A 27,429-nucleotide genomic window follows, 5' to 3' on the forward strand; every position below is an offset into this window, starting at 1 on the left:
CGGGCGGAGCCAAGTAGGAGGAAACAGAACTGTTGGCTGACTGCTCCCAAGAAAACCGGCGACGAGCCTCCATACCGGCAGTTTCGCACATCTTCTCAGCTTCCCACGAATTGAAACAGCAATAGTAAGATAACTACCTCAGGTCAAACTCCAGTCGTTCATTGAAAATATCCCCATTAAGCTCCTCAGAAACCAAGCAACACCTGCATGCTGCAGTTTCCAGAAGTATCTGTGAAGGGCTTGGAGATTAACGGTGCAGATAAACGACTGCAGGATGGAGACGCAGATACATGTGCCCGTGGGGTCGCCGGTGATCAGAAAAATCCCCATTTTTGTAGACGAACACAACGTGATTGAGGGGGCGATGAAACTCATCCAGGAGCTGAGACCAGCGTGGGACTCGAACCATGTCAAGACTAAGGTACCGTTAGCCGTCAAGCTAGCTACATGCTAGGCTAGGCTAGCAGTGTCAGCTCTGCAGCATCACCAAGAATGAGCAGTCAGCCGGCGGTCGGAGGGCCCGTCAAACATTAATAACTGGCTTGGTTCAGAGAGGACCTTTAACTTCATACTGTGTCCTTTAAGTGGAGACATATGTGACACATTCTGTTATGGTGAAATAAATAAATACGTTTACAAAGCTGACAGCTGTCAGAGTTGAACCCATACAAGCAAACATTAAGTTTCAACTGAGAACATAATATTGACCCTTAATACGAGGCTGAAAGCACACCACAAACTAAATATTAATGAGCATCAGACACGATATGAAAGCCAAGTCGTTCTAGTTTCTACTTGCCAGGGGTTGACGTTTTGGTTTGATGAAGAAATAACGTTATGGGAATGGGTTTTTTTTCCCCAAGGCAGCAGACACACCTTGTGAGGCTTGTGTGACTCAGTCTTTGCCTTTACTGTCCTGTCGAATGATTTGAAATTGTTTTAATTTTCTATTTCCATAAGCAATGAAGCAACACTACAGTTCCATTCTATCCATTCACTTTTACTCAGTTTTCCATTGATAATGACTACACACCAGTTGCTTTAGTTTGATTGTTAATTATTTTTTTTTTATGTCTTATTTTTGTCCCACTATGACTAAGTCATGTATCTCTTTGTCTGAAGATAAATAATTTTGTGACATACTACAAGTGCAATTGACTGGTCACTGTGAGTATGGCATGTTCAAACTGACATTACTCATAAAGATGAGGTAACCAGATCCTATATCCACGTCAGTCCTGTCCATTTGCATTTCTGAGGCTACAAGGTATCTTTAAGTCATTTAGCATTAGGACAAGATCTTGGGGGGGAAAAAAAGACTTCTTGTTGAAAGAGACCAAATATGTAGGGATGCATGTCTGCTTCGGGCTTCCATACACAGAGAAGCCACACCTTTGAAAACTGTATACTGGTTACTGATCCCCAGCCTTGCATTTGTTGGTTTTTCTCTGCTCCTTCGTCACATTTTTTGAACCCAGTATTTTTTTTTAAATCTATTTTGAATTGTAGTGAAAGTGGGCCCAGGTGAGGATGAGTCATACTGAGAATATTTTAGAAAAAGCACTTAACATTCAACTGCAATTCAATTTGATGCATTCTAGCACAAATTATACATTCCTGAATGGAAATATATGATAATACATGATGTGACTTTACAGCTTGATTCATTTATATATTATACATATTGCTCTAGAGTTGCCTCAAAAGTTGTCCTCTTTGATGATTCAAACAGAGGTGTTCACTGAAAAACTTGAAACAATAACAGCAAAACAAAATTGTGACATACACATTTTCACCAACACCAAAATCAAGACAACAGGGTGTCTGCGGGGTCTTATAAAGTATTAAAAGTTGATAAATCAATTTGGGAAAGTTAAAGGCCTTAAAAAGTATTAAAAAGTCTTAATTTTGGTTTTATGAGGTATTAAGTTTTAGGTATAGGCATAGGTATTCAGGCTTTGACCCAAAAATATCCATGAATATTTATTTTCCTCCTTGCAACTGTCCCCTGATTGGGACGATAAAGTTCTAAAATAGAATAGAAAAGAAAAGAATAGAGTTACTTTATTGATCCCAAACTGAGAAATTGTTGTGTTGACAGCAGAAATCGATGGAGTCAGTAGAAAAATACAAAAAGAAAAAAAGAATAAAAATATACATAAAGACTCTGGTTACAATAAAATACAACAATAAGGATTGTGAGCGGTATAAACACCACCTATAAATAAACGACATTTCTAGTTTCATAAAGAGAAATTAAATACAGCATTAAAGCAAATCACACAATCTCCGGCACATGTCCTAAATTTAAAAAATGATTAAATAATTTCTCATTTTCTTCAGCAAGTTGGCCTTGAATAACTGCTGTTTCTTGTTGTGGGAGTGTCGATAAATCTGCCTTTACTTTCATTTGTTCTTTCAAGGTTTATTCCTCCTTAGCTTACATCATTTCCGTAAAAAATGTAAACTACAACTGTTAAAAAGTGGATGCCAACAACAACTGAAAGTTGTGATAAAGTCTTAAAACTTTTTTAAAGGTTTTTGAAAAAGTCTTATAAAGGTATTGAAATCAACTTCAGGATTTTAGCAGATACCCTGGACAAAAAAGCAAGCCAGTCCAGAAGTTACCACAGCATGTTCCCCACAAAGCAAAGAGAAAAGGAGGGAGAGATATTAACAGAAACACATCACAAAGGCAATCATAGAGACAAAACAATAAATAAATTGAACTTTTGTAATTCAAAACCAGAAAGCTGATTTTTAAGGTACTTTTGCTTGTTAAGACTACAGTTTGGCTCTCTACCTCACAGATTGAGACTCTTCTATTGCTAAAAAGACACAGCAGAAAGAGTTGTGCTGAATGTCACAGAGAGCTCTGTCTCGGAGCCAGAGAGATCAGTGACAGCCTCAGCTCCCATCGCCTCTCTACTCACATAGTCAAATACTGAGTCCGATCATCATGGTGACACCTCTTATACAATATAATTAAATCAACTGCTTTATTTTTTCAAATATGTATCTTCACGTTTGAAAGCATCACTCACTGCTAATAAGGATGACAGTAATAGTACACTTATGTTTAAGAAAGGAATAAACTAATTATATCTGTTGAATTTTACCTCTCAGAATTACAATTAACATCTTAAAACATATCAGGCATTAGTTTTTAATTTTTTTATAAAAAGTGCATTACTTGATAACATTGATAAAGAATTAGTAATCAAAACCAAACAATACATAAAAAACATGGTTAGCATTCAATGTAACCAATTGAAATGAATGTCCTTCCCTTGCTTAGTGATCACAAATTATTCTTTTTTTTTGCCCAAGTATGTATTATTTCTCTGATTAAGGCTGTTTAATGAAAGATTTGAAAACTGCTGAAATCCATCAGTCCCTTTAAATATTCTACAATGATGTTTGGATATTGAAGAGCACAGTGCTATGTTGTCCATAGGGGCATAAATATTAGCTGTCTGAAAAATCAGGTCATAAAGGGACATGTGTTATTGATCTATTTCAAACATTGTGACCAAAATGTAGGTCTGAATTGTGTTGATTTTTTTGAGAGGCTAACTGATCACAGTGTCAGACCAGTGTATTCATTGGCATGCTTACCAACGCTGTTGTTGGTGTCACAACTCCAACATGAGTTTTCTGACTACTCCCTGCACTCGTGTGGATGAAAAATTAAATGTATAACATGAAAACAACAGCAACAGGATGCTGTTTGTTTTATAATATTTGAGTTTCTGTGTTTAAAAAACAGATTGAGAGAACAGAGGTCCAGGCACCTCTGGTTGTTTTTCTTAGCAAATGTGGTTTTCAGTCAGTTTTAAATTATATACTTACATAGGGAAGCGTACTTTTCATACTTGAACACTTGGGGTACAGATGCAAGGTACCTGGGAATTGGTACCAGTACTCAACAGTACTAATTTATACCCTTGTGTGTGTTTATGTGGTAATAAATAATAATTTGTTTAATAATAAACTGTCAAAGTTTTTTTTTAATTTAACATATTTATTCTTCGATATATATAACCTTGCAGTGGTGTGTTCCTGTCCAGCATTGAAAATCACCCACTCTTCCACTCTCTCACAGTCACAAGTAGGCCTGTCCGGGCTGCATTTCTTTGGCAATGTAGCTGTCTTTGAGCGCCCACCATTTGGCGCTTTTATTTCTATTTACTTTGCAGACCAAAAGCCTCAGTAAGAGCCGATTGTCAAAGAACAAGGCTCCGCTGCACCTCCTCTTCTTCTTCGTCGTCGCCACTATTTTCAAACAAATGCAACATATCAGCTCGTTGGTGTTCATGAGCTCACACTTTGTTCATTCTGATAAAAAACAAAATATTCCCACACTGGGATTGTGGCAGGCGGCTTCAGAACCGTATCTTTCGTGCCATCACTCATATTAGCGTGTGTTTCCTCTTTACCCCTCAGGACGCTCGCTTCAGCTCTCTCTGTGTGTACGTGCGAGCAGCCTCGTCTTCACCCCAAAGATCGCATTTTTGACAGATGCTCACTCCGCTATAAATCTGCTAAATCTGCGATGGAACCTATGCACCCGATGTTAGGAAAGATAGACGTAGTGAGCCATCTTCTCATTCAGCCTCTTTGGTTGAAAAAGAGGAGGAAAACAAACAGGCATACAGGTGTCAGTGTATAGAGGCTGGCAAACTTACCGAGGATGTTTTTTATTTATCGTTTGGTTAATTGATTTATTGATTATCGTGACAGGCCTAGTCACAAGGATGTATTAAGGCGTGGAAACATGGTACTGTTTAATTTTATATGAATCAGTACCTGATTCTGTACCCATCCTATACTACAGTCATGATAATGGACTCACATGCATGTATTTTTTTCTTAAGTGGTTTGTCCTGTATGATGCTAAAAGGTTGGCTGTGTTAAAGTTTTGGTCTGTCATATACCATGAACACCATCCTGATTCATTAAATAAGCAAAATCCAACACACAGGATGAACTTAAAAGTAGGGGTAGAACTTAAATGTCTGTATTTTCATTATAGTATAAAGAAACAGAAAAGGTTTGCACAAAACATCATGATGTTACATTTGTTGTAAGGGGTGTAATGGCATTAAATGGAGATCTTGATGATTCAACATCCGTACCTAAGTGGCATTTTTAATTAAACTAAAAACATGTTCTTCTTTTTTTGAACATTTGGGATTAAGTGTGATAAGATGCCTCTATTAAGAACAACTAAAGTCAACTTGTGACATTGTTAAAGGATGAAGACTATTGAATAAAGATTTACGATTGAATTACTTAGTGCCTATTTCTAGTCTAGTAAATAAGGTTTTTTGAACACAGATTGAGCTAGCACAGATACATCAAGCCATAGGTTATTTTCTAACTGTCTCTTTTGCTGATGGACTTTTTTCAAGCTCAGACCTGATCAAACTTGTTGCTGGGGTTGTCACGCAAGTGTTGCTAAGCAATCCATTTAACAGTCTCGACTGGTCAGGAAAGGGAAATGCATAATTAATTCCTTGTTAAAGGATCAAGTGACTGATGTGTCATGTCCCGGTCAAAGTCAGTGAAGCAGTTTTAACAGTAGGCCTAGTGACACAATTAGCATCTACTACTCTTTTATAGCATGATTTGAGCACAGCTAACATGTCCATGTGTTAATATCAGGGCTGACACTCCACATTCACACATCTGCAGCTCACTTTGACAGGGCTGAGAAAGTGTTTCTTTCCCTCTGACCACCTCTGAATGGTTTTAGTTTAACTGAATATTTTAGTCCTATATGAAGTGGTAAAGCTGTACAACTCACAGTAGAACTAGTGAGGCAGGTCAGAGCAGAAAGTGGAGTAAAGAGACTGAGAGACTTTTGAACAGAGGTGTTTTTGGGTGATTTCAGAGGATGTCCATCAAGCTCCAGGACTATTGTTTTGATGGCAGCAGGAAGCGCTAAAGGTGGTGGAGAGCAGCAGGGCAGCACTGTTGACAGAAACATCTGATTAGCCTCGCCACCTGGACAGGAAGACTTTTACTGTAAATACACACTGTCCATTTTCAAACATCCCAAGAGCACACCGAGTTCATGAAAACAACAGTGTGTGCCAACAGCAACAGAAACATAGTCTCCATTTGCAACATTCTGCAGGGCTCCCAGTAAGGATGTTTGACTCCAATCAGTCAAGAGGACTATGGGTCAACATGGTGGGCTACAGCCTTCGTAAAGGAGTCAAGAACTGGCAAGAAGCCAAGTGAGATGTAGCTGAATCAGAGAAAGGTGACAGAAAGGAGGGCAAAGTGAAGAAAAAGGACTTATTTCAACCAGAGGTTCGTCAAGTCTGTGCTGCTGGCTCCTCTAACTTAGACTCCAGTTGACAACAGTGTGTACAGAAACTTAAGGTGTCACCCAGCAGGATACATCCAACCTGATACATTGAGATATGTCATTAAGAACAGACATGGTACACACTGTTACCTGATACAACTGCTGAAAACTGTTCATTATTTTTTCAAAAGCTGTTGCAGTGCTGTACAGTTTAAAAACAAAATATTCTGGTTAATTTTTTGACACCTGGTCATGTTTATGTGCTGAAATGTTGTGAAGCAGCAACTGTTACCAGTTCTCTGACAGGTGTGTCCAGAGTATATTCTTCGCTTCCAAATAACTTGTTTGATGTCACTGATTTTAAAAGGACTGTGGGGACTATCACTTTGAAGTGGATTGTAGCAACACCTTAGACCAGGGCCCTGTTCTACGAAGCAGGATCACTGCCTAGCAAAGTAGCTTTGAGGATAGGTTCCAGATTCCCTGTTCTACGACACGGGATCACTCCTCAGCGAGGCGAGTCTCCATGGCAACGTACGCTGAACGGCTAGCCTGCTCCGGGGCAGGTTAGGTTCCAGATGGAACTCGCGGACTATAAAAACCCCGCCCACTGACCAGTGAGCCCTCACGAAAAAATGGCTTGTCTGTTCTTAGAGGATCCCGTGGACATCGGAGCCCGACCCACTCTCTTTTTCTGATGACCACCTTTATGAAAGGTACCGGTTTTCCAGGGAGGGGTTGTTAGTACATGACACTTTCTACAGGTAATTAAAGGGAATGAAGAACTCTCATTGCCGTTATAAGATCTTCAATGCCAACACTTCTGTTCCATGACAATATTTTATTGCCTGTATTAAAATTGTGACAGGAATTCATGTAGGGCTCATGTGGGCTACATATCACACAAAAAATGTAAACACAATAGGAATGAACAAATGAATAAATTCACCTAAGAAATAAATTAGGTATGTTGCATGTTGCAGTAAAAGTGCATGGTGAACAGTGCTATTTCAGGATGATAATGGCACAAAAGATTTTTTTTTGCACTACACTTACGCATTTAGACTGTCAGCAATTTTCTGCCAGCACTCCTTCTGTGCTTTAGCAGAGGCAACGGTGTTGCTTTTAACGTTAATTACATGTTTCACCTCGTCATACTTCCTCATGATCACCTCCTGCTCCTCCTGTGTGAAGTATGCGGTCCTTCTCTCTCCGGCCTGCTCTGACGCTCCAGACTGCTCCATGTTCGCGATTGGTCAGATGTAGCGGACTTCACCTTATATGTGTGCACGCGCTCATTGCCTAGCTGGATCCACTTATGAGGTTGATATCCAGCGTCGTAAAACCATGTAGCGAGACCGCCGGCTACCGCGCTCAGTTCAGCGAGGTAGCTCCAAGGCTATCTCGCTAGGCTGAACTTGCTTCGTAGAATAGGGCCCTGGAGTCTCAGGCACATTGTCTTGAAGATGTGACTCTCAACAAGGTGTGTTTGTTTTGGAAATGAATGGAGATTGGATCTTCTCTTTAGCACTACTTTTACACCATCTCGCAACGTGGTTAGGTATTTATCAACAGTTACGCAGCGCTGTTGATTAAAACGCAACAACTAGGAAACTTTGTAAGTTTATACTGTTGTTTGGTAGCTCTTTGTAATGCTGCTCACACCCTGGTGCTCAAAGACATGTTCGTATTGTGTAATGTTAGTGAATCCTGGTTATGTCTAGCGCTCATCTACCAAGCAGAGCAAAGGTAACCTCACTCTTCATTCTTTTTAAGGACTCTCAATTTTGAACAGCCTGTGTGTTAGCTTTAAGCTTGTGCTCTATCACTCTACAGTTCGTCTTTCTTCTGCTCTTCTGTCCCTTTTCTGTCTGACAGTTAGTCATTTGAGTCCATCATCACTACAAAATTAATTACAGAAATCGTTTTCAGCTGATTAAAAAAAAATACAGATCTCTCTTCTCACTACTAAACTTTGGCATGATGTTGTCATAGAGATTTTGGTGTGTTGTAACTAGAAGGGAGACTTTTTCAAGATCACTTAGAAAGTCCTCACAGCCCCTTAAAATTGATAACATGATGTTTCCATCAGCTACCAAAAGAAGCTATTCTAAGATAAGCCTCAAAGCGGCAAGTGGCGATAAAACTTTTCAGCTTTGCCAAAGACGGTCAGTCCCACCTAAAGAGCTTGTCCTCAGTCCACATAATGCAGAGTCATCTGAAGAGAAAATCAAACGTCAGGCAGTATGTGGCAAAATGTTTACCTCTGTCTGGGTCCAAGCTTATCGCTGTCTGTCAGTGTATTGATCACTGGTCTTAGCGGTGTATTGTGTGCCTGGTAGGATGGATCAGTCATGTGGTGGCAAAGGCGTGTATGCTTGTGTGTACAGTCATAACAGGGATGCCTGCATAGCCATCTTTGTGGTCAGCCACGTGTGGAATGTTAGATATGTATGAGTGAGCGTCTGGACTGGGGGAGATGCAGGCAGTGTGTATGTTGTTATTGTGTTCATCTGAGTGGGATGGACTCACCCACTGGTTTCCAGTGGAGTGATGTTGTCAGTCAGATATTTAGAGCCTCACAGTCACACTCCAGGGATTTTGCTTACTCGTCAGTTTGGATGTGTTTGACTTAAATAGTTGACTCTGTGATGCAGTACCAACCACCTCCTGCAGAGGTGTCTTGTAGGTCTGATGCAAGAGTGAAAGGAGTAATAAGAAGCTCTGGGTCTTTAAAGGTAGGGTCTGCAGGAATTTTCCTTACTTGTTAGTAAACACAACATTTAAACTGGGCTCCTCCTCTTTGGCTCAGTGCCAGCAGCAGCGCACACCCATTGCCTCGGACAGCGACTACGTGCACACACTCATCATCCCAGCAACCACCTGTGTCATCGCATTTCTACATAGGAGTGACTCGAGAGCCGTGCACCTGACTTGGCATGTTAGCACAAGCCAATTACAGGTATTTGACACATACCAACTCATGGTTCTCTTCGTCCTGTGCTGCTCCCAAAGTGTCTTAAACCAGCTGAAAGTTGAGGCAAGCTTCACCCTTGTTTAGTAAATAGCTTTATTTGTCCCAAGGTTATAATAGTTAACTAAAACGAAACTAAAAAAGAAAACTAAAATTTAACATACATTGGAGTTAACTCAAACTAATAAAAACTAGAAAAGAAAAAAAAAACGATAAGTAAACTAAAACTGTATCTTGTGTTCACAAAACTAACTGAAACTAACTAAAATTTTAGACAAAATGTCCTTAGTTATAGTTTTGACAATATCAATAGCCTTTAGGATTTAAATTAATTAGACACATTTTCCCAACCAATTTTATGACAGTTTTCGGCAGTTGTCAGCGCTGTACAGCACCATCATAGTGACGTACTGGGACGAGCTTGTTTACTGCACTGACTGGCTGTGCACTGTGCTGCGAGAAACGTAGTGGAGCAATGAATCAGAGCATCTGTAATAGTTTAACTGTTACAGAGTCCAAGTTTTTATTGCATGTGAGTCTGACTTTATTGTTACAGAGTCCAAGTTTCTAATTATTAAAGCTCATGTTATATTATTTTATTTAATTCATGTATATATTATTTTTATCTAATTTATGTTAAAATTATTTTCATATAATTTATGTTTATATTTTTTATATTAAGTTTATATTATTTTCTTGTGTTTAAGGCAGCAGCCAACAGTTCAGTATCAGCATTGACTGAGCAGTGAGCACTATGTTAGACTTGAAAATAAACAGTATTACAAAATATTTACTCTGACCTTTTTGAATCCTGCACCTGATTAATAAAGTATGAAAAAACTAAAACTAAACTGAAACTAAACTAAAACCAACCCTTGTTGCAAAAATCAAAACTAAATAAAAACTAGAATGCCCGCTCTAAAACTAATTAAAACTAAACTGTAATGGAAAAAAAATGTCAAAACTAACTTAACTAAACTAAAATGACAAATCCAAAACTATTATAACCTTGATCTCTCTGGTGTTTTGTTTCACTTTGGTTGCGTTATTCTTGCTCTGTGCTACGTCAACTATTGTAGCCGCTCGGGATAGCTTCTTCCACTTGCTAATCAACTGGCAAAGTCACTTGCGCACTAGGCACTCTGTGATTGGCTGAGGTAGCCACGCTTACTCTCTTCCCAGAAGTACCCCAATACAACCAAAACTCACAGGCTGAGTAGTGGGTTTGGGGCTGACAGATGCTGACACATGTGTAGAGGCCCAGAAGTGAAGATTAAGATGGATTATTTCTGTTAAATTTGAGATTTTATTTTTCTGGAAAATCCCGCAGACTCTACCTTTAAGCTTGCTTTATACTTCTAGGTCATATCAATGCTGTAGCCTACACAGTGGGTCACCCTTCCCAACCCAGAAAAAGCCAAATCTGCAGTATGCCAAAAGTTCTTGAATGTTGTACTGGTTCAGGAAAATTCAAGTTCAAAGGCTGCAAATATACCTCTGTATCCATTAAAGACTGTATGATTTATTTATGTCCTCTTTTTCAGTCTTTCACTGATGGAACTACCAACAAGCTGGTTGGCTGCTACGTCGATGACAGTCCAGAGGATGTGGTTCTCGTCCGAGTGTACGGAAACAAGACAGAGCTGATTGTGGATAGAGACAATGAGCTCAAAAGCTTTCAGGTGGTGTAAAAGAAATGAATCAGTTGCATGTTTCTTTGAAAACATCTTAAGACAGTGAAGTAGTGCTTCAGAGTATACTCCTCCAGTCTCATCCCAATGTGTGTTCTCTTTCTGTGTCCCCTCAAAGGTGCTACATGCTAACGGATGTGCTCCTCACCTCTACTGCACCTTCCAGAATGGCATCTGCTACGAGTTCATGCAGGGCGACGCTCTTGGGACGCAGGATGTGAGGGATCCGTCTTTACTCAGGTCAGGGCATGGTAGTGTTGTTTACCTGAATCAGAGACAACTGGTTTATTGAAGTGTGTCAGGTACTGTGTTAAAAATCCTTTTAATTTTCCACATTATGCAAAGAGTATTGCACCAGGTGGAGACATCTGATTGTTGATGAGGAAAGAGGGAAGTTATACAAATCCACAAGAACTGATGCAAATCTCAAAAAACATCTTTTTTCATTTTTCTTTTTCTATCTAGAATCCCTCTTAATTTTCATTTCTTCTTATTTTATTTTCATCATTTAGTTATGTATTGTATTTTAACATTTTCAATCATTCATTTGGTTTGATTTTATGTCTTCTTTTCTCTTTCATGTTGACTTTACGCTCCTCTTGTGTCTTGCTTGTGTTGCTTTCTTACTGACCTAATTTGCTTTGCTTTACATAAACCCTTGTTTCTAAAGGTACCATATAAGCAAGATATATTTGTTTAACTGTAATTCCACTGATTCTGATTTCCAGAGACATTTCTCATGAGTTAATCACTGAAAGTATGCTGTAGGGATATGCCAACAGCAGATTTTGGCTGTGCTACATTAATTATGTCAGCTTAGTGTGTCACATGATGTGGTTAAAGTTTTGATTGGATTCATCCATTAACCCTGCTAAAGACGCTTGTACTCTCAAAGTCACCTAGTTTTAAAGGTACCCCTCCAGGGGGGCAGTTTGATCAGGAACATAAAGATTTCATGTTGTACGTTAATAACTCTGTTGATGGGGTCTTTGTCTCTCTCCAGACTTATATCCAGAGAAATGGCTCGTATCCATGCCATCCACGCACACAATGGCTGTATTCCCAAACCCAACCTCTGGATTAAAATGCGAAAGTACTTCTCCCTCGTGGCAACAGAGTTCACAGACCAAGCATCCAACACCAGGTGAGATCAGGCCTCTTTTTGTTTTTTCTGTATAAGTGCTCCAGCTGGAGCCTCAGCCACTCAGATGATGGTTAAGATGCAAATAGCTCGTGGCGCAGCGGCTGATTTGCCTATCACATTCATGTTGAGGACAGAGTCAATTTACCCTCTGCCTGTTTGAGAGCACTCTATGAAGTTGCTTTATCAAATGCTTAGTCACCCTGTTAGATTATTGAACTTCTGGAGGTTTTACATGATTTACATATGGATCAAATGTCTATGTGACTGTGAGGACTTCATGAAGTTCAGAGAACAGAGCACAGCTAAAATATAAAAGTCAGACTCCTCCAGCCAGAGCAGAACATTACCAAGCATATCAACCTTCAACAACAGTAACGTTGACAATTTCTGTGGATTAGGCCTAGGTCTGAGTTATCATGCTGTTGTTTGGCTGCACAAAACATTATTCTAGTTTTTCTTAACGACATCCTATAATGTGGAAAAAGTGATTAAAAACTGTGGATGAAATATTGTTTAACAAAGCTTATCACTTGAAACAGCCACAGATTTCGAAACCTTTTTACTCTTTGCTAAATTCTAATTCATGGACTTCACTTTGCTGACCAAAATGATGTAGGTGATTTTACCAGAAGTGACTAGCATCATTAATGATAATTTAGTATTGTTTTTTTCTGACAAAAGAAAGACTCAGGGCATTATTTAAATGTAGAGTCTGCAGAAATTTTCTTTACTTGTTAGTAAAGACAACATTAAAACTTGCCTCAGTGGCAGTTGTGTTTTTATGTGGCAGAGACTCTAGATCCATGCACGTGACTTGGCATGTTAGCACAAGCTAATCACTGTATGATTTGACACATACTTGGTTAGCAGAAAGACAGCTCGCATTGTTCTTCATCGAGCATTGATTTTCATCAAGCTGCTCTACAAGTTCCTGGAAGCAAATGAAATCGAGGCAAACTTCACCCTCCTTTGGTGAAAAGCTTTATCTGTTTGTCATTTTGTTTCACTTTAGAAGTGTTTTCATGCTCTGTGCTATGTCTACTATTGTAGCTGCTCTGATTATCTTCTTCCATGTGCTCATCAACATGCAAAGTCACTTGCATTGGGGGCTCTGTAATTGGCTGAGGTAACCACACTTACTCTCTGCCCAGAAGTGTCCTGACACAACTGAAACATCAATACACAGGCAGAGGGACGGGTTGGAGGCAGACAAAGACACTGACACTGACACTGACACACATGTAATGAGGCCCAGAAGTGACAATTGAGCAAGATTATTCCAGTAAAAGTTGACATTTTATTTTTTAGGGAACTTCTGCAGCCTGCACCTTTAACGTTGCATACCCACCGAAAGCATTGAGAGCGAATGTATTCACGCGTCAAGTAAAATCGCGCCTTGCTAGACGCTCGCGTTTTGAGGCTGGTACAAATATGCAAAAAACGCTCACCGCTCGCCGGGGCTTCATTGCACGAAAAGTTCGCCATCATCATTTCATCGTCGAACATGGCTCCGATCACCACCATGGCTGCTCTGTACCTGCAGTGGAGAAGTCAGCTGCGGGCTAGGCGCGACGTCGGTACGAGACGATGTGAGCTCAGTGAGTTCCACCGTCTCTTGCAGGAGCTGCATCTGGACGACGGCCGGTTTCAGCGGTATTTCAGGCTGACTGTTGCCCAGTTTGAAGACCTGCTATCCAGGGTTGGTGCCAGGATCTCCTGCCTGGATACCAACTACAGGCACTCCATTCCAGCTGTGGAGCGCCTGTCCATCGGTGACGATCTCCACGCTGATAGGCTGTCCGGGCGCGTCAAGACGCTCGCTCGAAAAGTTCAGTTATTTCAACTAGAGGTAGACCGATATATCGGCCGGCCGATATATCGGGCCTATATTTGGACATTTGTCTCTATCGGCCATCGGCCGTATTTTCTTTTAAAAAGCCGATTTTTGATCCGCTGTATAAAATGACGCAATTTTTGATCAGGCACAAAAAAGATGAGCACCTCAAACTTGTGGAACCACTTGAATACATTACATACTTTTGTTCTATTATATTAATAAGTTCAAATTTCTTTTTTGACATTTTAAGAAGAGTGTGAATGTTTACTACTGCTTGTTACATTGTGTGTTTACTCAGACAAAATATTTCATTGTTTTGAAAGCTGAATAAATGTTCAGAGGACTGGACACGACTTGTTGTAATAGATTTCTTTTAGTTGCTCAGAAATTGCTGCGTTTCACAAAAATGTGATAAATATATATTTATTTAACAATCGGCCTGAATATCAAATTGGAAAAAATCGGCTATGCATATTGGCATCGGCTGCCCAAATTTGGAAAGCATCGGCATCGGCATCGGCATCGGCATCGGCCCCCAAAAAACCCATATCGGTCGACCTCTAATTTCAACTCGAGCGTTGAGCAGTGAGCAGCAAGCGTTTTTTGCTGGAAACACTCACCGAGCACCGCTCAACGCTTGATGCCACACTACGCTCGCCCCGATGCAGTGTCAATTCGCGGTTTTGAATTGACTTTGTATATAATATCAACGCACAAAAAATTTGCGACGCTTTCGGTGGGTACACACTGTAAGAACAGTGATATAATTTAAAAGAAGTTTTAACGGCTTATATAACAGCTGATATAAAGTATAAATCAAAGCCTCTAAAGAAATTGAGGCTTGAACTGAGAGTTTCTAACACTTAGAACTCAAACTGACTCCTTGTTTTACAGTCAGGATGGAGTATTTTGACTAACTTTTCATTTGTTCGTAGAGTGAAAACAAAACATTTCCCACTGTTCAGGCTGAAGCTGGTTTCTGCTTCTTGGCACCAGACCAGAGGAGCTGACAGAGGTGGACCATTTCATAACCTGGCAAGCTGCACAGTCACAGCTGATGTCTTTGTTCTGATGGCTATTAGATTAAGTCCAGCATGTGGCTTATATAACTGTAACAATTATAGCAAGCTGGATTAGGGAGTCTGAGGCATGCAGTGGGCCAGCAGATGTTTGCTCAGTTCGCTGTACCGAGCCACTTTACTCTCTTCCTTGGTTACGCAGACAGCTGGAGTGTTCTGCACCTGGACAGCAGACACTTGTTGCTGTATAAGCCCAGGTGTTCATTTCAAACACAGAGATCCATGTGAGGGAGCATTGGGAGAGGAGGCAGTAATCCAGGTAGACGTCTCCAGAGGATGTGTGTATCTGTGTGTGTGTGTGTGTCTTTCACCCAGCCTGCTCCCAAGCTTTCTTCCCTTTCCTGCTTTGAGGCTGACTGTGGATTAAGCCTCATAAGCCCATTACAGTCAGCAGTGGGGTCTCTGCTTAGTAAACCAGCGTGATTGGCTGAGACACAACACTCCAACTGGCCAGTGACATCACTGTCAGACTGGGAAGTACCAGTAATCTGAAGCTGTGCTGTATGACAGCAGACCTTTGGTTGGATGAGAAATACAGCTGCAGAGGATAGTCAAAATCCTTTCAAGACAAAATGCTGAAATAGATAAAACACAAAGCAAGTCGTGTTAGTCAAGTCCCAAAAAGATTGTGGTGTAGTGTAGCTATAGTGACACAAGAAGGATCAGCAGCACCATGAGACTCCACAGAGAGCTTGTTTCCCTGTAACTGCTCCCAGAGGCCTGTACTGAGCTGAGTATGTCTCAGCTGTTTGTGTTTCAGATTATACCCCTGGGTTTTAACCATCTTAAGACAACAAAAAGCTTTTTACTGGGTAATATCAGGCTCAACTGTTATTGAGAAGAGCCTTACATTAAAGTTGATTACTTTATCTGTCATACCCTCCTGACTACCAGGAAAAAAAATATTGTCCAATCACAACGTTTTTAAGATTCCCCAATCTTTGTAAGGTCATTAGAATACTAAATACATTTTTTTGGAAAAAAAAAGTTTTTATTTTTCAGATATCATGTGTCTACTACAGAGGACATCGGAACGCCAAACATGTGAAACTGAACCTTGATGGCAATCATTTAGAGACAAAGAAAATAGCAAAAAGTGGATATAAGAACGAGTTTAACTGTCCATTTTCCTTTTTGTTCTGCTTTTTTGTGCTTATTTTGTTTAATACTTCAAAAAGCAGTTCCCCTTCTTGGAAACAAAGGAAAACCTTGCACTTTGTGAACATTAAACATGTTTTGCCCTTGCAGCCAGATCTGCAACATCTTGCTGCATATGTTTTTGTCTCCATTTCTGGAAGATGGATGGCATGTTGGTGTTGTACTCAGCAATCGCAAAGGGGCCTTGACACCAGGACAAACCTTTTGTCTTTCTTGGACCTTTTTTACAATACAAACTGAAGGTGTACTTTGGACTTTGTTCCACAGTTGACACTAGGGCTGAACGATTTTAAGAAAAGATTGAATTGCGATTTGTCAGGCAGATATTGTGATTTCAATTTTGGGTCACGATTTTCTTCAAATCAAGCTTTGGGATATTCACATGTAGGGCTGAACGATTTTAGGAAAAGATCTAATTTTTCTGGCAGATATTGCAATTCACGATTTTTTAATCATTAATAGTGATGATAAATAATCTGTTTTCATCAACTTCTACTCCTAAACAGAGGCTTTGTGTTGTTGACCTGCTTACCAGCACTTTTAACATATAGATTTTTTACAAATTTTACAAATTTGTAAAACAGAATGTGTATAATACTTGACACAACAGATCCTGAGTCAGTCAGGAGCTTGCAAAAAATTGCTGCTTTGGCGATCTCAAAATTGCATTGTCTAAAATTGCAATTTCGATCTGAAAACGATAAATTGTTCAGCCCTAGTTGACACCAACTGGACTTAGATGTGGACCGTTCTGTCACCTGACATCTGCTTGCCCTGCCTGAGTTTCATCCTCAGAGCTCTCTGAATCATCTTCCTCTGCCTCTGCATCTTGATCTTCTTCATCAGACAACTCAATATCTGAGTTTCTATCAACAACTGCAGTAAAATTCTCTCTGCTTCTGAGAATGAGCCCCTTTCTTGCCGTTTGAAAAAAACAGAACAAAATGAAGTAAAGAACTACTAATGTCCACTACAGAGGACAATTTTTAAACACTTAATTACAATGCTAAAATACAGTATAAATTATTCAGACAATGTTTAAATGTGTTGTTAAGAGTCCCATATAAAATATGCCACCAAAATTTCAAGCCAAAATTTGCATGTTAAAAAGTTTTATACACTTACTTTTCCTCATCCCATAAATTGCACTTGCACTGAGTGACATTTTCCTTAATGAAAAAGAGAAAGGTACCAAAGCCCCACCCTTTAACATTTGGTATCATTGAAAAGCCCCAAATCTCCTCAGTAGATGGCATGAGGAGTTCATTCAGTAGTGTGGAGTAATTGGAAGATATTCAGGTTAAGAAATGTCCTCCACAGAGGAAAAATTTGAACTACTGGTAGTCAGGAGGATTTAGAAATTGTACAATTAAAATCAACAAATCAAACTACATCCAAGCACAGTGTTGTACAGATATAAAACTAACAGCTGTACTCATGAGAAATGTTATTGCACATGGGTCTACTTTCATCTTACCAAGGGTATTTTTCTGTTCCACTTTTAAAACTTTTGTAGCAGAATTTGCGCTTGATATTTTACTTGACAGGCAGGGTTGTAAAAATTCTGTCATAACGAATAATGATCCCTCATTAAAAAAAAAGATGATTAGACCTGTTAGACATCAATTATATATTTTAGCAGGTCATCACAAAAGTGGCTTGAATACAAATACTTGTAACCTGTCATTATTCAGGGCAGTTTCATTGTTTATTGGGCAGAAAAAGAAAATAATAGACAAATAATAGATAAATAATAGAAAATATGCAGTCTAAAGCTTTGTAAAGCAAAAAAAAAATCGCTCTCACAGCAGGTGGAACGTGCTTTTTTTAAAATTGCACTGAAAAAACTCAGAACTGTTATCACAAAAAGTTTCAGGTTAAGTTTTTGGACATATTTTTTCGTCTTCCTGTTTGCCTAAGCTTAAACTTTTTTCCTGGGCTGCATGGACTGAAAGCATTTGGAGGTCATCAAGTTAGAAAGCTGCAGAATAGATCAACATCAGGTTACTTGTCTTTGCCTCAAACAGTTGACTTCTCACGTCTGTTTTGATTTTTATGGAGGCTGAAGCCTTGTTTTGCTGCTACACCATAGGCTGGAGTGACCACTGCAGCTTCAGTCAGCGTTTTTAAGTCTGGAAACGTTTTGCCCAATGAAGTCATGAACAGTCAGCGCGACTCCCAGAAAGACGGGTTTCTGGTCCCGCTGGAACTCGCTTCACCAGGGGGAAACGTTCCTTTGGTGGGAATGTAACTCTGCTCCTACTGTCTTGTCCAGGATAATCTTGGAACAGAGATTTAATAATTAATAATAATAATAATTATAAAAATTCTGGAGCATGCAGTTCCAATGTACGAAAAAGCATTAACCCGTGGCAACAACATAATACCTAATTAATAGAGATGTTCAATACCACTTTTTATGCAGACCGATACTTGTACGAGTACTCCTTCTTGAGTACTCAGCGGTACCGAGTACCAATACTACAAGCACTTTTGATACATAAAGTTTCAATTAACAGTGACAGATCATTTTGATCAAAGACAGCACAGTCACTCTGCCATTAAAAAAACACAAACTCTCTCTGAGTTTAGGATTTTTTTGATGAACATTAAAAAAATATATCAAAAGTGCACAATAAAACTAACAACTGTCAGAGTTTAAGTATTTTTTAAAGTAAACTAAAGTGCAAAATAAAAAAGTTTAACTGTTAGCTCTTCCTGGCTCATTCATATTGTCTGGAAAGGACCTGGCGCACATTTGCAGTGGTGTTAAACCGCAGCAATTAGCAGCATCTAGTGGTGAGGAGGACTTGCTCGGCCTAAGATTTGTTTGCCTAGAGTGTCTGCTGCTAGTATCTGCAGCCTTCACGAGTACCGATACCTTGAAAAATAGCTGGTATCAGCCCGATACAGATACCTGGTATCAGTGCATCCCTTCTAGTTTATTATGCATGCTCGCCACCAACTGGACAGGGGGTCAGCTGCAGGTGCTGTGTGTTATTAATGGTTGTGTGACGATGAAAATGATGGACTGGAACGCTCTCAGGTTTTCTAATTCGCCAAAATGATGAGCAACCTTCAGATTTTTCCTCATTGCCCAAAAAATTTTGTCAAAGACAGAAAAGAATTTGTTAATGCAACTTTTGAACTGTAGATATGACACACAGAGAGCAAGTTATCAGTATGCTATTCAAATGAAGTATATGTTGTCTCAGAAGTCTCAACAAGGTCCCTGAATGTGTATGACAGTATTGACGTTTCTTCATCTGCGGCCTCTCCTTTCCGTTGCCCAGAATCCAGCAGGAGTGTCCCAGCAAAGCTGTGCTGGAGCAGGAGATGGTGTGGATGAAGGAGCACCTGTCCACCCTGGGCTCCCCTGTGGTTCTTTGCCACAATGACCTGCTGTGCAAGAACATCATCCACAACACCAAAGAAGGTATGTACCGTTAGCAGAAGGTCGTTTCATCCTTTGCTATAGCTGTTATCATCAGTCCCCTGCTGCTGCCATTCAGTTGCTCAGATGAGAAGAACTTAGGGGACTTCTGAGCAGTGGTCTCATCAGGGTGATGTTAGAGTCACTTGTTCCACAGTACATCCATGAACACAAACATGTTGGTTCACCATTAAATTTGATGTCAGAAAGTCACCGTCAACATCTGAGCCACTCTGGTTAATTAACACCCGGGAAATGTGCAAAAAGTTCAGTTTGAAAGTGTCAACAGACTGAAAGGTCCTCATCTCTGGAGGCTGTAGGAGAACGAGCAGCTAATTCTGGTGCAACTTTCAGGATTTTATTTTTGTTTTTTCTGTCCTCATTTTGTTTCCCAGGTCATGTTCGCTTCATCGACTATGAATACTCCAGCTACAACTACCAGGCCTTTGACATCGGCAACCACTTCAATGAATTTGCAGGTTTGTTCAGCAACATGTTTAGAAGTTAAAGCTCCTTTATGGTAACCGTCTTTTTCATTATTGAATAACTATGATCTTATTCCTGTGATCAGGAATGGCAGAGCTGGACTACGGGCTCTACCCCAGTCGGGAGATGCAGATGGACTGGCTGAAAGTTTACCTGAAGGCGTACAAACTCTTCACTAAGAAAACAGAGGAGGTCAGCCAGCGAGAGCTGGAGACTCTTTACGTTCAGGTCAACAAGTTTGCTCTGGTGAGGAGGAATATGGTGACGAAACGTACATACATATGTGAACACACCTCTAGCCACAGCATCACGTCACTCTATCTAATATCTGGTTTGTCTCTTTTAAGGCCTCTCACTTCTTCTGGGGCTTCTGGGCGCTCATACAGGCCAAATACTCCTCCATCGACTTTGACTTCCTTGGGTGAGTTGGGTTTGAAAGTGTGTCAGAGTTTAAGCTGTGTGTCGTGATTTCTTGATAGGATGTTACAGAAATGGAAGTCACGCTGTGTGTTTGGAAAAAAAGACTATCAGAGTGAGTTAAACAGAGCATTGTGTAAAAGTGAAACCAAAGCCAACATGACTTTTATTTTCCTCTGTGATCATCTGTACCATTAAACCTGGATGACCCTCAAGAGGCATTTCAGATCGTATCAGAACAGAAAGGACAGGACAGCACTTCACGCTTTTAATTGGACACATCACAGGTCCATGTTTATAGTAGAATATAATCAATTTTCTCCTATTGTTTGCTCCCCTTTACCTCTTAAATCAGATGTTACAAAAATTGATTTTATTATATTATTATTATAAGTAGGGCTGCACAATATTGGGGCAAAATGATACTGCAACGTTTTTGTTTCCTGCAGCATATTTTCAGTACGTTTTGTGATATTTTCAAAAGTTTACTACTTCACTCGGTTGAGCTGAATTCTACCTGACTCTCCATGAAATGACAACAGACTCTCACCTACTTACATTAAAGTCAGCTAACAAAATCACAAGGTGTGTGAAGGAGGATGTGAAATTAATTATAAAATGGGCTATCAGAAGATTGAAACTTGGACCTCAATGACTAACCCAGAATATGTTCTGACTGAAGACGAGGTTGAACGCACAAATCTAGAAGCCGCTGCCTTTAACCATGAACGTGTTATACACAGCACCTTGTGTGATATTAACTGTAAACAAACTGTAAGATCAAAATCTCTGCTGTGCTCCCCTCACATTCACCGCTCCTTCTACTCACGTTGCTCTACCGACCTGATACCAACAGATAACAGAACGCTAAGATGGTGCTCTAACGATGTGAGTTGTTGTATGTGATGTGGTAAAATATATAAATGGATGCTTATTTAGATGTATTAGTAATGTGATTGGGCGTGGACAGGTTATAATAGGCTGAATATTGCGCGTGCCCATATCCCAATGACAATACTGAAAAGATAGAATAGAATAGAATAGAATAGAATAGAAGACTTTATTGTCCATTGGTTTAAAACAGTGGAAAAGTGCCTTTGGCATCATGATCGCCAGCCACCACAACAATACAAACACAACAGTAAAACTCACAACACTAAAAACACACAAGAAGTCCATAAATACATAAATAAATAAATAATCTACTACAATTCCACTGCACATATAGGTAACCTGAGACACAGCTCATAGTTAATTCAAGATTGTTTGGTTTAGAATGTTTACTGCAGAGGGCACAAATTAGTCACAAACGTCACAGCTGAATGACGGGGGCTCATTCTGGTTGGCTGACACAGGTTTTACGTCTGGAAAATACTGCCCATTGTGGGTTTGGCATGCCTCGAGCCACACTCAACGGCGGATTTACCCGCTGTGTGTGGACGGAAGTATTTTTAAAAAGGAACGAGGGGGGGAATATTCATTTTTAAAAATACCCGGCTATGTGTGGACATGGCCTAAGTCTGCCTGGTTCTGATCCTTCTGTTGGACTCATCATGGGTTTTATTCAGCTAGTAGCACATTTGACAAATCCTGAGGATTACTGTTTCAGATATGCCCTCTGACGGGAACTTCATTTTTCACAGCTGTATGACAGACCCACTATGTAAAAAATTTGCTGAAATTTTGTCAGTCTTGTCATTTTCCACCATCTCAAAAAGACCAAATTACTTCATGTTTCCTCTAAAAAAAAAAAAAACTTGTAGGAAAGGCCCGATGTTTTCTTTTTTAAATTGTGGTTTATAGTAACCTAAGGAGTTGAGTTAAACCACTTGCTGTTGACCCTGTGTGTTATGGATGTCAGTAAGAAAATTTGTCTTACAAGAAAAACATGAAGGTGTAAAATGAGGTATCAACATCTTTGCCTGTTTTCAAGGAAATAGAAACTCTATGAAAAAAAAAAAACTCTATAAAAGCCTTTTTTGACCAAATACTAGAAAAACAACTTTAATATTCATATAGATATTTTGACTGTTCAGTGAGTAAAAGTGAGCTATAAATCACTTGTAGTAAATTTTCTTATGGAATCCAATGTCAGTTACTGTTTAAATACAGTAACAAGTTTTTAGTAAAATGGTAAAGCATGCATATCAACAGCTGCACTAAATGTTGTTTACATTTCATTTCTCAAATACTACGGTGAATTTTTTTCAAAGAGTGCAAACCTTCTCTCCAATCAGTCTTTTTCTTTCTGTTTCTCCGTCATGCAGGTATGCTGTGCTACGTTTCAACCAGTACTTCAAAATCAAACCTGAGGTGATGGCCCTTCAGATCCCAGAATGATCTGAGACACACAGAGACACAGAGTGGAGAGCAGACGAGACAGAGGGTACATCAGGCCTAAAGCTGGGACTTCCTGTAGGGTGGGAACACCCTCTCTTCTGGCCAGCTGTTTCTAGACCACTCCTTGGTCTACCTAACCTCCTTTACTGCAACAAGCGCAATTACTCTTTTATTCCTCCACTTTAGGTCCAGGTCCGTCTCAACTGTAACTCAAAAAATGTCCATGAGGTCTGTCTGTATGTGTGTATATGTGTGAGTGTGTGTGTGCTTCTGTTTGTAATGTTTACTCATCTAGAGAAGCCTGACTTCTCGCTTTCCCTCTTAGGGCAGCTGAGCGTGGCGCAGTGAGCTGAGCAGTCTGACATCAGGGCAGAGATTACAGGCTTAAAACCTGCGTCCCTGTTAGTCACACGTGTCACTACGATGATCAGGAGGCTCTAGCGAGAATGCAGCCGTTAAGGAGAGTAACACAGATACAGATAGCTTTGACTGTTATCTGCAGCTGGAAGCAACAGCCTCATTAAAGAAAGACAGAAACCCTCTATAGATGCCCCACACATAGGTGTCCTTAGGTTTTGCAGCTGTTGTAGTTGTTGAAGTTACTCATTCTCCTGTCAGTGGATCAGTCAACTTTGAGATTTCCGTCTGCATGATTCGTCCAATTTATTTTTCTTCCATCTTTGGTGCCAAGTGCTGCAGAACCTCCACACTACAGGCTCCTCATCAGCTGTGTACTTGGGGCATTACTGTGTTGTTTCTCCCTGATCTTTTCCTCTTGTTGCAGTTAGATCTCCTTTCAGTTTCTCTTTTATTGAGAAAAGCTGCTGCTAATGTGAGAGTATCAGAAGCAAGTTGTTTGGACTTGTTTCCAGAAAGGACCAATCTGTCACTGAGTGTGAGGGACAGCAAAAGCTCTTCACGGACCAGCTGTAGTCACTGTTGTGTTGTAGCAATGTGTGATCACGAGAAGCTTGATGTGCTTTTATTTATTCATGTGAAGACCTTTCAGATTATTCAATAACTCAGGTGAAACAACTCGTCAGTTCTGGCTGCAGTGAAAGTGAAAGAAAAGGGGAGAATGATGTTTAAAAAAAGATAGGGCACCTGTGTCGCTCCGAACTTTGAGTGCATTTCTGCCCTCATCTCATTTTTCCACCTCTTTGACTTTTATGGTTACAGAGAACCGCTCTGTTAAACTTTCCATTAAGTCTTCCCAGACCTCTTGGAAAATTACAACCTCCGTCACCCCCATAACCAACCCCTCCCCGTCCACCATCCGCTCTCTTTTACCCTTTATGCCTTTTTTCTGTTTGCTCCCTCTTCAAGTTACCATCTTTGATCTACAGCCCTCATCTGTTTAAACCCAGACAGCACCTGCTTCACCTGCTGACGTCAGAGGCTGGTCTAAACACCGTAGCTATTTCATCCAACATTTTGAGGCAGACTGTCACAAGGGCAGACATTGCATAAATCTCAACTGGGGTCAAACCAAGGCTGGATTTCCATTAAGAAAGCAGGGGCTGGTTTTAAAAGAGGGCAGTGATGCTGAGATGAATACATCCTGTTCCTTAGTTGACACCTGACACTCCAGAAACAGTGCACCATGGATGCACACAAAGTATTCATACATTTAAAAAGTGCTGGAACTTTAAAAGGTCAGTTCAGCTGATTACCCACTTTGAGGTGTAGTGACATTCTGCTGTTTGGGAAAAACTCCCTCATGCATTGATATTTTTATGAATGCAACTGAGAGCCCATGGTGAGTAATTGGCTAAAACTTAGAAACCCAACTTAGTTATGCAGTGAAAAATCACAAAATCCTATTCTTGTACGAGCCACATTCTATAAGATAATTCAATTTGTTCACAGCTATTGCATGGAAAAATTCTTGTAGCAACAAATCATCTCATTTTCACTTATAATTTATTCACTTTTTCAAAAAATAAAGATCTATCAGGTCACAGAGGGCATCACTCATGCAGACTTCTATTAATTAACCCAATCAGCAGAGCACCTTTTGGTACATTTGCTCTTGCTTATCCTTGAATATCTGAATTGATTTGATGAAATGGTCTTGAACATTGTGTCCTTTACTCATTTCAACCTTACACTGAATTCTGCAAACATTAAACTAGTTTTAACTTTGGCTATCTGGAGTCCACCAGTCTCTCAGAAAATCTTGATACACCGCGACCTCTGTAAGTTTATGAATAAAGCAAACCATCAGATGATATTTCATCAAGCTACCAGGAGGCCCGTCTCTGTTTTACCCACACAGTCCTTAGGACATCTGATCCACTTTGGGCTCAGCAGGGGGAGACACTGAGCTCTGACCTTTGTCCTCCACTGGTGTCTCATGTGTCTGAAGGGCTTAATTATTTACACAGTGAGCAGGGGCTTTCAGGACGGCTAAACAGACACAGACTAAGTGATGTGAATGGTTTCCAGTCTGGATTATTGATGGGAAGAATGGCACAAGCAGAGCTTTCACATGTAGAATAAAATGTGTCTGAAGCTCTTATCTCCAGCAATGATCACAGCTTTGTTCTTGGAAAATAAAACTCTTGAGTAACTTAGTCAGATGGTACTTAAAAAAAAGCACATATTTGGGATTAGAAAGAGAGAATGAATGAAGTCATCCACATTGGTTGTGCAATTTGAATTAACCCAGTGGCTTTGTTTTAGGGAGCTAACAGTGGAGTCAGAAAGTGCTTAGACTTTCTGACAGAAACCAAATTATTCAGCTCAAATGCACAAAATACTTAAGGTGACCTAAGAAGTTTGCACTCACTCAGAAGTTAGCAAGTATTAGCAACATTGTCTACTGTGTTTTAGAAGAGGGAGCAATAGGCAACATAAACATTGACCAGAATAATCTATGTGTTGAAAAGGTACAGTTCATAACCTGATGCTTCAATGTGCAGATTTTGGAACATACAACACTTAAGGAATGATGCGAGACGCTTCGTACATCATTAAAGCATCATGAAAATGAAATGCTTCACCAACATGACTTGTTAGAGCCATTACCTCATTTGAAAGCCAGTTTCTTTGTTTATTTTAATGCACCTTTGAGCATTTTTAACTGCACTGAACAGTGAAGTCATGATGCACTGACAGTTATGGGTTCATGTCTGAATCATTCCAGCAGATCACTAAACACGAGGTTTTCAGTTGGTGTGAAGTTTCCTTGTTTTGAATTTGTCAGCCTGTCACGTCCTTATATGTGGAATTACGCCTCAGTCAACCCAGGCTGCTTTTTTGAAAGCTTTGCATTTTGCTCAAGTGCTTCTTTTTTTCACATTTGTGGCAGGTATGATTGACACTTAATTGTCTTGCGGAAACTAAACTTTGGAGATGAACTTTAAGCTGAAGCTCATCAGGAAAAGTTACCCCAAGCAGAAAAAGAGCTGACATAGAGGTTAATAACTTTTTTTGCAACCTGTAAGATCGCCCTCTTCTGGCCAACTCATGTACACTTTGCTCTGTTTTCAAAAGGTCTTGGTCTGCGTCTTCTCGATAGTCTGAGTTATGCTTACATTCCCCAAAAACATCTACAAATCTTGATTTATAAATGATTTCTAATGATTCAAAGCGTGTTTGTTTTCATCTACAATAAGTTTCTTGTCATGCTTCAGTTCAACATAAAATTAACACGTTTGATCTGAAGGTTGAAATTAGACCAATGACTGAACCCTCTCCCTGCAAGTCTTAGTTTCTAATTTATTTTGCTCACCCAAAAATTAGCTAAAGGTAGCTAAACCTTTGCACTGCTGCCTGCACTGACAATTGAGTTTGTTACAGAAAGAATAGACCAAGAGTCATGGGCTGAATCAAAAAAGTTTCAACATACGCTAACACACTGGGTAAAACTGAAAAAAGAGCCAAACTTTTAGTGAAGTTAGTGAAGATGTTTCACATGTAAAAGTCAATATAAACAACACATTTGTGACAGATTGCCTGAATCTGAAATACCCCCAAAAGTTATTGAAATCTAATACAGGGTTTATTTATTTATTGAAGGAATTTTACCTCTAACATTCACATTTCCCAGCATTCTTTTTTCTAATCGTACCAAAATGTTTAGTCCCAGAGCGTTTGCATTGCAGTTCATTTGAGTGAAACTGTTTGTGTGTGAATGTACTAACTTAATTTTAAGAAGCACTGTACAGAAAACTGATCTTTTTTTTTCTTTGTATGCTTATTTTTGCTTTTTGTTAATGCTTGAGACTGTGTAAATGTACTCATCCACTGCTAAAGGAGATGCTACGTCAGTGTGTGTGGCCAGCAGAGATGGAGGATGTAAATACTGTAAGAAATACTGTGAAAAGCTTACTGTACAGTAATCCTTCACACCTCTGTAGGGAAAGGACTTATTTAACAGTTGTCAGTAAACATTTCCATTAAAATGCATTAAAAAGATGAATGTGTGTGATTTTTTTTTTCTACTCTTATCGCTCAGGTGAAATTATGAGACAAAAACAGATGTAGCTCATTTTTTATAAAAGAGGCATGCAACCATACTTCCATCTTCAATGCTATGGGGATAGC

General features: G+C 39.7%; 1 protein-coding gene across 1 annotated transcript; it reads left to right on the plus strand.

Annotated features, from left to right (window-relative positions):
• etnk2 (ethanolamine kinase 2) lies at window positions 1-27,300 on the plus strand. The gene is made up of 9 exons (XM_074671215.1): window positions 1-421; window positions 10,838-10,975; window positions 11,103-11,224; window positions 11,988-12,128; window positions 19,496-19,638; window positions 20,031-20,114; window positions 20,207-20,367; window positions 20,469-20,542; window positions 22,806-27,300. Exons 1-9 carry the CDS (start codon window positions 275-277, stop codon window positions 22,876-22,878), a joined length of 1,083 nt encoding a protein of 360 aa, XP_074527316.1. The 5' UTR covers window positions 1-274; the 3' UTR covers window positions 22,879-27,300.
• Window positions 27,301-27,429: the final 129 nt, after the last annotated feature.

Source organism: Halichoeres trimaculatus, unplaced genomic scaffold (genome assembly GCF_033239565.1).
Source record: "Halichoeres trimaculatus isolate MK-OKI-2021-1 unplaced genomic scaffold, fHalTri1.1 fHalTri1_scaffold_1, whole genome shotgun sequence".
In the NCBI taxonomy this organism is placed as follows: Eukaryota; Metazoa; Chordata; class Actinopteri; order Labriformes; family Labridae; genus Halichoeres; species Halichoeres trimaculatus.

Excerpts from the sequence above, each read along its gene's own strand:
- etnk2 (XM_074671215.1), top strand. The coding sequence starts at position 275 with ATGGAGACGCAGATACATGTGCCCGTGGGGTCGCCGGTGATCAGAAAA. Across the intron at positions 20,368-20,468 it reads AGGTCAACAAGTTTGCTCTG|GCCTCTCACTTCTTCTGGGG; the intron begins GTGAGGAGGAAT and ends GTCTCTTTTAAG. Across the intron at positions 20,543-22,805 it reads ATCGACTTTGACTTCCTTGG|GTATGCTGTGCTACGTTTCA; the intron begins GTGAGTTGGGTT and ends TCCGTCATGCAG.